A 9,995-nucleotide genomic window follows, 5' to 3' on the forward strand; every position below is an offset into this window, starting at 1 on the left:
CTCCCCGCCCCCAGGCAATTTATTTGGGGCCCACCCCCTCTAATGCTTTGTATCTCCTGTGGAGGCAGGGGGGTGGGCAGAATTGGAAGCTGACCCCAATGCAGCCATTCCAAAGACTGACTTGGATGGGTGGGTGGCATGTCATCATAGGCAAAAAAGCCTTTCTTCGAACGATGGGCACAGTAGGATTGGTCTCCGCCAGAGACTGGTCTACAGGTTTAACTCAGAGCATACCTGCAAGCTTGCATAGATGCAGAGTCTCAGCTGGAAACACACAACACACAGACCACCCTGCTTCTCTTAAGTTTCGAAACAGAGAGGAAGGAAACACTGGTACCTTAACATGTCTGTATTGTGGGTAATTTTTAAAGAAATTACTAGAAGGAAAGATACTAGCATCACATACACGGTCTTGCCACCACCCAGGGCAGGGCCCAGCCGCCAGCCCAGCCCCCAGCTCCGTCCTGGCTCCCCGTCCTTTCCCACTCCCTGCCCCCGACCCTGCGCAGGCCATCACCCTCCCTGCCCCCCTCGGCCCTTGAGGCCCCTCTCCATCTACCCCTTCCCTCCCTCCCAGCACCCCGGGCCCCGCAGGCCACAGTCCTGTCAAGCACTGGTGTGCCTCCTCCCCACCTAAGGACCCATGCAACTCCAAATGCCTGCCCTGGGGCCTGCTTCCCAGTCCCCCTGTCCCCAGCCTCAGCAATGGGCCAACTCCACACACTTCAGCACACAGCTTTCCCTACAAAAGTTGGGTGTTCTGGAATCTCAGCGTTTAGTGCAGCACCTTCCCAGCAGATGTTCTGCCTCTGGCCAGATGGGAGCCTTTCAGATGTCTCCCCGCAGGGGCAGGCGGGTCTGCTCCTCAGATTCAGAGCAAAGGTCCAGAAGTTTACCCCAAACCTACCCTGGGCCATCCGCAGGTCCATATGGGAAGCAAGGCAGGATTCTGGCCCTAATTTTCCCAGGCACCAAAATACAGAAGGCGAACATGGGGCAGGACTCTGTGGAACATCTTCCCACACTCACACCATCCTTGGGCTTGGGAATGAATGGCAGGTGATTGCTAACTCCCATGAAACAATCCCTTCCCCTCCTCTCACAGAATCACTAACCTGAGGGGCAGGGGAAGTCTGACCCACTGCTGTCTGAGCTTGCCTAGCTCCATTGGCTCAGATTTGGGCTGTTTCTCTCTCCCTGGAGGAGATGGATAGATGGGTGGATTTGTGGGTGAGCAGTGGATGGATGGTAGGTGCGTGGGTAAACAGGCTGAATAATGAATGGATAGATGAGTGGATGGGTTGGTGGGTGGGTGGATGGGTGGATAGATGGGCAAATGAATGCATGGCTGGATGGATGAGTGAGTGGTAAAGTGAATGGCTAAGAGTGTAAATGAATGGTTGGGCTATTTGCAGATTAGCTCGGGAGTCACTAGTTCTCAAAGGAACTTTCTGAATCTCTGAAATGTGAGGCCTTGGCACCCCCCAGAGGCCAGAGTTTCTAACGACCCATCTCCCTTAAAGTCCTGGGCACCGACAGTCCTGAGAATCAAAGGCACAGACCTAGAGAAAGTTAGGGGTTTGGGGAAACAAGAAATCTAGGGTCCGGTGCTGGCTCTTTCCCTGACTTACTCTGAGACTTTGGGAATGTTCAACCTCCTGAGGCTCAATTTTCTCATCTGGAAAATGGAGCTAATCAAACCTGATGCCCATAATGCTATGAGATTTAAACAAAATTATATATGGAAAGTGTCTGGGAGAGTTATCTGGCACAGATCAGGGGCCCACAGAATCTGAGTTCCTTTCCAGAGGCAGCCCTAGGGCATGCATGCGCACACACACATGCACACATACGCCAGTAGAGGAGAGGGACACAGAGTGAGACCCCAAGCCAGACCAGATCCAGAAAGACAGATGGGGACACACTTATTCTCCAGGGATCCCATGCTCTGGCAGGGCTGGCCTGGCCTCAGGGCCCAGAGGTTCAGGCAGCGGGGACTCAGACAAGGGTCCTGAGCCCTTCGAGGGTTCAGGCTCTTGGGCCTGGGCCAGCTGGGCCGTGTGCTCAAAGGCAGCTTGCAGCAGGTGGGAGACAAGGCAAGTGGTCCAGGTGATGAGATAGGCTAGGTGCCAGGAGGTGAACGCTGTTGTGTTCTCCACCCACCAGTACAGACGTTTCAGCAGTGTCAGGAGCTCTGGCACCACATGGTTGCCCAGCAAAGCCTGGAGGGGATAAGTGGAGGGGCAGGAGGTGGCCATCAGGAGCTCCCACAGTGGCGCTGCCCGGCTGCCAGACCCAGTGTCCCAGGCCTGCCCTCTCCAGCCTGGCCTGAGCCGTGCTCACCCACCTTGCTGAGCAGCCAGCCCAGGCCGCAGCGATGGGCATTCCGGCACAGCCTCCAGGTCAGCACTGACAGCAGCAGGACCGCCAGCATCAGGCCATGCAGACAGGACAGAAGCAGGTCCATGCAGGTGGCTGCAGACAGGCCTAGCCACTTCGGGGCCAGGCCCAAGGCGCGGGCACAGCGCAGCACGGCCGCCCCCATCAGCCGGGGTCCCCGCAGCCCCAGCCACATGGGGACTTCCATCAGCACCAGCCCCGCCCGTAGCAGCCGGCCCAAGGGGCTGGCTGCAAGCCCAGCGGGGGGATGGACCTGGCCGCTGCAGGACCCCCAAGCCTCCTGGGCCAGCCCCGACAGCCAGTGGTTGAAGAGGAGAATCTTGAGCAGCAGGAAATTGTAGAGGTGGACTCGGTTCTGGACCAGCTGCAGGAGGGAGAGCCACACCATTGTCACTCATGCACCCTACCTGTCCCCGGTTTTATTATTTATTTATTTATTTATTTATTTTAGTTTTTTTTTTTTTAGTTTTTTTTTTTTTTAGTTTTTTTTTGTCCCCGGTTTTATTGTAGGGGTGGGGCCGCCAGGCTACCATAGGCCAGGTCCCCCCTCTCTGGAGGTCTCAACTTCCCCAACAAGAAAGATCTTTATCTGCCTACTTCTAAGGACTCCATTCTCAGTCCATTCGCTTTAGAAAGTATTTCGTTTTATCTTGGTTTTCTTTCCCTTGAAGTGATTATTGATAATAGTCTAGGCAAAGCGGAAGACCTGCACCCCAATGTTTATAGCAGTGATGTCCACAATAGCCAAACTGTGGAAGGAGCCCCGGTGTCCATCGAAAGATGAATGGATAAAGAAGATGTGGTCTATGTACACAATGGAATATTCCTCAGCCGTTAGAAATGACGAATACCCACCATTTGGTTCAGTGCGGATGGAACTGGAGGGTATTATGCTGAGTGAAGTAAGTCAATCGGAGAAGGACTAACATTATATGGTCCCACTCATTTGGGGAATATAAAAAATAGTGAAAGGGAATAAAGGGGAAAGGAGAGAAAATGAGTGGGAAATATCAGAGAGGGAGACAGACCATGAGAGACTCCTAACTCTGGGAAACAAACAAGCGGTGGTGGAAGGGAGGGGGGGGTGGAGGTGACTGGATGACGGGTACTGAGGGGGGACACGACGGGATGAGCACTGGGTGATATGATATATGTTGGCAAATTGAACCCCAATTTTAAAAATTTTATTAATCAAATATTTATGCTTATATGAGAAAATATCTTGTAATTTAGATAATCTATGATTACTATAACCTCTTTTGCCAATAAATGACTGAAAAAAAAGAAGTCTAGCAAAGGAAGTGGTTCATTATGATAATAGAAGGAGTGACCATACCCCCTCAGCCCTCTGATCCTGCAGATTTGAACCCCAGGCGGTTTTTTCTCCCAAGCACTTGGGCTTTCCTGCCCACCGGCTACCTGTTGGTGTCATGAGGGCAGCTGGGGACAAATGGCAGTGGCATTGGGGTAGAAAAATGTGAAGTGCAGGGGCAGTGACTGAGTGACCTCTAGAGAGGGGTAAAGGAGAGAGTGGGACCCAAGATCTCCAGGCTTCTGTCCTGGGTGACAGGGTGGATATGATGCTTCCCATCTAATGGAAGAAAAGTGCAAGCTTGAGTGGGGAAAGAGACTATAACGGGAAAGTTCCACCATTCCTGGGGCTGAACGGGCCCTCATCAGAGCCCTAAAGCACCCCATCTAGACCCCACACACCTTTGTCCAGAGGACCACCTGGAGCCCTAGGGGGCGGCATGGGAGACGGCCATCTGGGACTGGCTATGTACCCCACTACGGGCACTGTGGCTTGTGGGTGAGGCTTCTGAGGGAGGCAGTCACCTAGTTCCACCGGATGGGACAGGTCCATGGGGTCCAACAGCTCTGAGGTAACTGGGAAGGCCTGGGGGCCCCCATTTCCCACTCACCAGCACTGAAAGCTTCACTACCAGCAGCAGAATTTCCAAGAGGCTGGATCTGACCGGAGGGACGGCCTCCATATCTGCCCCTTCTCCCCCTCCTCCAGCTGGGAGAGGAAGGGTGACCTCACAGATACTGCAGGGTGGGGCTGAGTTACCGTGGTGACCCGGTTGCCATAAAAGACCCCCTTCTACCTGCCTCCCCCACCCTGCAATGTGCAAAAACTAAGGTATTTGTCTTCTACATCCTGTCCCCTTCCTGGTTGGAGACTGCCCAGACACCCACACAAGCGCCAGAGAAGGTTCTCAGAGGGACAGCCTCGGGGCCTGCAGTGGGAACTGAGGCAGTCCTTGTGTACAGAAACTGTGGCTGAGGGTGGCTGGGGGCTGCACCTGCCCACGTCTGTGGAAATCCCAAAGAATCAAAGGCCCAGGAAATAGATATCTTGACACCATCCCAGGGCCACAGGGGACACTGTATTTGGAGACAGATAGGAGCCTCAGCTGCCCAAACCTGCAGACCCCTACCTAAGCCCCTCTATGCATCCCCACATACGCACACACCCCACCACAAAGCAGAGAAATGAAGTTGCTAGTTTTCCCCTCAGATCTTAGTGACACCTAAGACTCCGTTACAGCAAAGCAGGGGAGACAGAGTGTGCTGACCTGAACGCTCCAGAGAGTTCTGGAGAGAGGCAGGGGGAATGAAAGAAAGGCAACAATTTGCTGAACTCGCCCACTCCAAGGAGGCCACAGGCTGCCTGGAGCATCTTGCAAAGCTTGCCGGAGGCTGCAATTAGGGTCAAAGGCTTAGGATTTTCTGGGAGAATCCAGAACTTTTAGTACAGAGTGCCTCAGATTGCTTTCCTGTCTGGGTCCCCCCCCCCCCCGCCCCTCCCCCCTCCCCCCTCCCCCCCCCCCCCCCCCCCCCCCCCCCCGCAGGTGCTCCAGGAGGCCACAAGAGGAGGCTCTCACAGCCTTTTAGAAATTTTTAGAAGCACGCCCTCTTCTGGAAAGGCTACTGTAATGCGGGGCTCGGTGACTAGAGGGCACCCTGGTGCAGGTTGGAAAGGGTGGTTGCCACCCCAGCGCTCGCCCACACCATGTCTTCAGTCCTCATTTGCCACCTCGGCCAGGCACCCTTGTGCAGGATGTAACCTGCCCAACTGGACGTGGGAACCCAGTCCCTGCAACATCAAGGATGACCTCAGCCCAGTCTGTCCACCAATTCCTTTCCTCTCCTGGGACAACAGCTGGGGTCTGGAGGGTGAAGTGTGCAAAGTCCCTCCACTCTGTCCTCTGCCTTTCCTATCACCCACCCTCCCTCTGTACCCGCGACATTGTGGCACTAAGGGGTCACCAGGGCTTCGAAAAGGCCTCCTTGCATTAAGTTTTGAAGGATGGCTAGGAACTTCCCATAGAAACTGTGAAGGACGGTCCGGACAGGGAAAGCAGCATGATTTGAACACTTCTGAGAGCAGAAAGCGGGAGGCAGGGAGGAGCACAAGGCAAGTGGTGAGGTCGGCAAACGCCAAATCTTTAAAATAATAAAAAGATTTTATTTATTTATTCATAAGGCACAAAGAGAGAGGGGCATAGGCAGTGGGAGTAGAAGCAGGCTCTATGCAGGGAGCCCGATGTGGGACTTGATCATCAGGACCTTGGGATCATGACCTGAGCCAAACGCAGACACTCAACCACTGAGCCACCCAGGCGTCCAGCCACAGAATATTCTATCACACAATGAAAGCCGTAGAAGAGCTGAGGCAGCAAGGAGATTCCTGTGTGCTCTAGGACTGTCCCTCCTCGGGAGGAGGAGAGACTGGGGAGAAGGGGTCTGGGCTGGCGAGGGTGGGGAGGAGGTGGGGCAGGGGACGGATCAGCTAGGAATCCACAACAATAAACCCCGGGAATGGAGAGAAGTGGACAGATGCCAAAGACACGTAGAATGTAGAGCAACATGGTGGGAAGCAGTCATGTACCAGGAAAGGTCCAAGGTGGTACCCTACCTGCAGGTTGACCAGCCAGCCTCCCCGAGTGCCTTGGCTGCTGGCAGAAGCATGAGATTCCTGGGTCAGAGAGGAAGGACCATCTACTGCTCACAGCACTAGCTGCCAAGGGTTTAGCATTGATTCCTCAGAGTCCCAAATCCCACAGGGGGATGTGGACAGGACCATGTGACACTTGTCCACTCAGCAGGTATATTGTGAGAGAATAAATCTAAGCTTACAGAACCCAAATCTTTTTAATAGGCAGTAAGCAAGCCAGCCCTTTGCTCCTGGGATAGACATCATCTTCATCACGCTGGAGCACACCTGTGCTTTGCCCCAGAGGGGGACACCATATATTTATTCCAAGGTTGTCTGACACACAGATATCCTGAAGAGAGGTAAAGCAAAGCAGGGGTCAAGGGACCCCTCAGAAGGTTTGAATGAAGGGTGGTTGGTGATGCTGTCCACCAATGTGGCGGTGGAGAGGAATGGTGGGTTTGGGGAAGGGCCTGACAGGTTGCTGGGAATCACATGGTAGGGACAGAAATTAGGATTTGTGAGTCTTTTTCCCCTCTTTTGTCTCCTCCCCTTCTTGGCTTGCTCCCCTCCTCCAAGCTATCACCCAGCACCTCCATACCAAGAATTCTACTATCACTAAGCTGAGTTGATGGTCTTCAATCTCACATCAATCAAACTCCCTGGTCATGTGGTCCAGGCAGGAGACGGGATCACAAGGACCTCACTCTGCCCCAGTGCTGCCAGGGCAGCCCCTCGGGGTATCTCTCAAGACCAAGCTGGGTCTCAGTCCCAGCTCCATCAGCTGTGCCCTCCTCCCTCCAGAGCTTGGCCCCCAAGCAAAATTTCAGGAAGTCTTCTTTGTGGCTCTGTACTTGCTAACACAGTCCCCCCATAGCCTAGCCTCAGCCATGCAGTACCAGTTACCAGAAGCCCCAGAGTCACCCCTGTCATCTTCCTTCCTTACCTTCCTGCCACGCCACCTCTGAAGGCCAGGACCAAGAGCCTTGCTCACGACAGTGCTCCATGCCTGGAACAGTGCCAGGTGCACAGCAGGAGCTCCAGAAGTATTTGTTGAATTAACCAATGAATAAGGGAGTAACTGCCTGGAGATTCAGCCCCTTGCCAGGCCAAGCTGCTGCATAAGGAGCCCCTAGATGTGGGTTCTTAGGCTAGGAACCCTCCATCCTCTTTTCTTTCCTACTCAACACCTAAGCTCAAGGCCATTCCGTGCACTATCGTGTATGTGGCCTTGGGCAATAACCACCTCCCCTCCCTGGCCCTGTCCACACCTTGCAGGTAACAGGGAGGACCAGGTGGGTTAACCCAGTTATCAGTGGCCCCGCTGCGCAGACTCCTTCCCCAGCCCAGGACCCAGCGCTAGAGGAGGGCAGGCAGTCTACCTCGGCCTTGCTCCCATTGCCGGCAGCCCAACGGCTCTCAGGTGCGCACAGGTGCGCTACCCTGCAGGTGCAGGACAGCAGTGCGGCCGCGCGGGGGAGCACACACCGGGGGTGCAGAGCCCAGCGCACCTGCGCTCGCTGCTGGACTTGGAAAACTTTTCATTTGCTATTTTGTCCCCTGCCAGTCTGGGAGGCTGGTTTCCCCGTGACAACAACCGTGCGTCATCCAGAGGAGCTGGCCTGGTGCGAGTCATGTCATGTCTGGGTTACTGGAGGCGAAACCACGGGGAATGATCCAGACCACTTTTCTCCTTTCACATACCAGTGTTAAAATCTCACTTTATTTCAAATCATTATATTCCCCCCCGCAGAAGTACATAAAAATGATAAATATCCCTTTCATATGTATTGTGATTTGTATTTTTGACTTTCCAAAAATGGCTTTATCGGAGCCACTTAAATACAAAAGTAATAATTAAGAACTGATGGATGCAAGAGGAGCCTATCCTGGTTAAAGGAAAACATTTTGCCCTCGGTTTGAACTGACCTATGACATTTAATCACAGGTCCTTGTTTCGGCCCCAAGTTCCCTCATCTGGAAAACTGGGATACATTTTGTAGAGTCAAATGGGTGAGGTTATGGGGAGAAGTCATTCCAACAGGGTCTGGGAAGTGCTTGGAGCAGCACCCGGCCCCACACCAATGCTTCGGGGTTGATGAGTCAATGAAGCCAACCCCTGTGGATTGGAAAGTTAACTCAAGAATTTTTAAAAACAAGGGGCACCTGGGTGGCTCAGTGGTTGACCGTCTGCCTTTGGCTCAGGTCATGATCCCAGGGTCCTGGGATCGAGTCCGACATCAGGCTCCCCAAGGGTAGCCTGCTTCTCCCTCTGCCTCTATCTCTGTTTCTCTGATGAATGAATAAAATCTTTTTTAAAAAAAGAATTCTTAGGGATCCCTGGGTGGCTCAGGGGTTTAGCGCCTGCCTTCGGGCCAGGGCGTGGTCCTGGGGATCAAGTCCCATGTTGGGCTCCTTGCATGGAGCCTGCTTCTCCCTCTGCCTGTGTCTCTGCCTCTCTCTCTGTGGGTCTCTCATGAAAAAATAAATAATTTTTTTAAATAAAAAAAGAATTTTTAAAAACAAAATAAGCTACAGGCTAGGCAAAAATGCTTTAAAACATGCACAAATGTGTAAAAAGAAATGGCCTCCAAGTGCACAAATTGTATTGATTCATAAGGCAATATGTGGAAATTTTTCATCTCAACCAAACCACTTTCTGGCGATTTACTTGGAGGCTGAGACTACATTTTGAAATTCCAGAACAATCTGACTAAAGAAGGGTCCTTGATACCTTAAAATTAACTAAAAAAAAAAAAAAAAAAATGCCTCCTTCCCAACATGGTGCAGTCAGTTAACATCACCGAGCTGAACCTGCCACAGCTAGAAATGCTCAAGAACCAGCTGGACCAGGAAGTGGAGCTCCTGTCCACGGGTCCATTGCCCAGCTCAAGGTGGTACAGACCAAGTCCATGGGAGCAAGGACTGTCTGAACGTGCTGAACAAGAACAACAAGGGGAAAGAGATACTCGTCCCACTGACGACTTCTATGTGTGTCCTGGGAAGCTACATGATGTGGAACAAGTACTCATCAATGTGGGAACAGGCTACTATGTAGAAAAGACAGCTGAGGATGCCAAGGACCTCTTAAACCATGTTGTTGAAATAAATTCTGCAGACATCTTACTGCCACCACCAGCCACTGGCCATCTAGCTTCTGCCCTTACACCCCCACCACCACTGTCCTGGTCCAAGTGACTGATAAGCTCTTTACTGCTGAACCTGGTATGGAGACACCATGAGCAAAGCCAGAAGGTAGCATCAGCCTAGGAGAAATGTTTGCAACTCATGAAACAGTCCAAGAATCAGTATCCAGAATACACAAAACATTTAAGGAACTCCTACAAACATAAAGATAAATAAGACCAAATCAAGTGACTCAATAGAACACATAGGCAAAGACAATTCACAGAGGAAACCCAAAAAGCCAATAAACTTATGAAAACTTGTGCACCTTCATTAGTAATCAAGGGAAATGCAAATTAAAATGAAATACTCTCTCCTACTCATTTGCAAAAACCAAAAAGTCTGATAAAGTGTGTGAGTCCATGGAGGCAACCAGAGCATCTGATGTGATGTGTGCCCCCACCTGGCACTTTCATGTTAGTTCTCAGACTCTGAGAGCCAACCATGCTAAGAAAGGTATTATTCACAA

At 52.2% G+C, this 9,995-nt stretch overlaps 1 protein-coding gene, 1 long non-coding RNA gene and 1 pseudogene across 3 annotated transcripts; 2 read left to right on the forward strand and 1 right to left on the reverse strand.

Annotated features, from left to right (window-relative positions):
* Window positions 1-1,900: 1,900 nt before the first annotated feature.
* TMEM270 (transmembrane protein 270) lies at window positions 1,901-4,476 on the reverse strand. The gene is made up of 3 exons (XM_038539093.1): window positions 4,323-4,476; window positions 2,348-2,764; window positions 1,901-2,222 (listed from the first exon to the last, which is right to left on the reverse strand). Exons 1-3 carry the CDS (start codon window positions 4,392-4,394, stop codon window positions 1,926-1,928), a joined length of 786 nt encoding a protein of 261 aa, XP_038395021.1. The 5' UTR covers window positions 4,395-4,476; the 3' UTR covers window positions 1,901-1,925.
* LOC111096195 lies at window positions 4,473-8,124 on the forward strand. Of its 2 annotated transcripts, none has more exons than XR_005360538.1 (3): window positions 4,473-4,543; window positions 6,566-6,702; window positions 7,908-8,124. It is a non-coding gene; the product is annotated as an uncharacterized LOC111096195 (long non-coding RNA). The 2 variants fall into 2 exon arrangements; XR_005360539.1 differs by having other exon boundaries at window positions 4,480-4,543; window positions 5,256-6,702.
* A 994-nt stretch (window positions 8,125-9,118) lies between these two features.
* LOC100855939 lies at window positions 9,119-9,538 on the forward strand (annotated as a pseudogene).
* Window positions 9,539-9,995: the final 457 nt, after the last annotated feature.

This window comes from Canis lupus, chromosome 6, assembly GCF_011100685.1.
Source record: "Canis lupus familiaris isolate Mischka breed German Shepherd chromosome 6, alternate assembly UU_Cfam_GSD_1.0, whole genome shotgun sequence".
Classification (NCBI taxonomy): Eukaryota; Metazoa; Chordata; class Mammalia; order Carnivora; family Canidae; genus Canis; species Canis lupus.

Coding starts and splice junctions, on each gene's coding strand:
- TMEM270 (XM_038539093.1), bottom strand. CDS start 4,394: ATGGAGGCCGTCCCTCCGGTCAGATCCAGCCTCTTGGAAATTCTGCTG. Junction 2,765..4,322: donor TAGTGAAGCTTTCAGTGCTG/GTGAGTGGGAAA, acceptor TCCCTCCTGCAG/CTGGTCCAGAACCGAGTCCA. Junction 2,223..2,347: donor TGGGCTGGCTGCTCAGCAAG/GTGGGTGAGCAC, acceptor TATCCCCTCCAG/GCTTTGCTGGGCAACCATGT.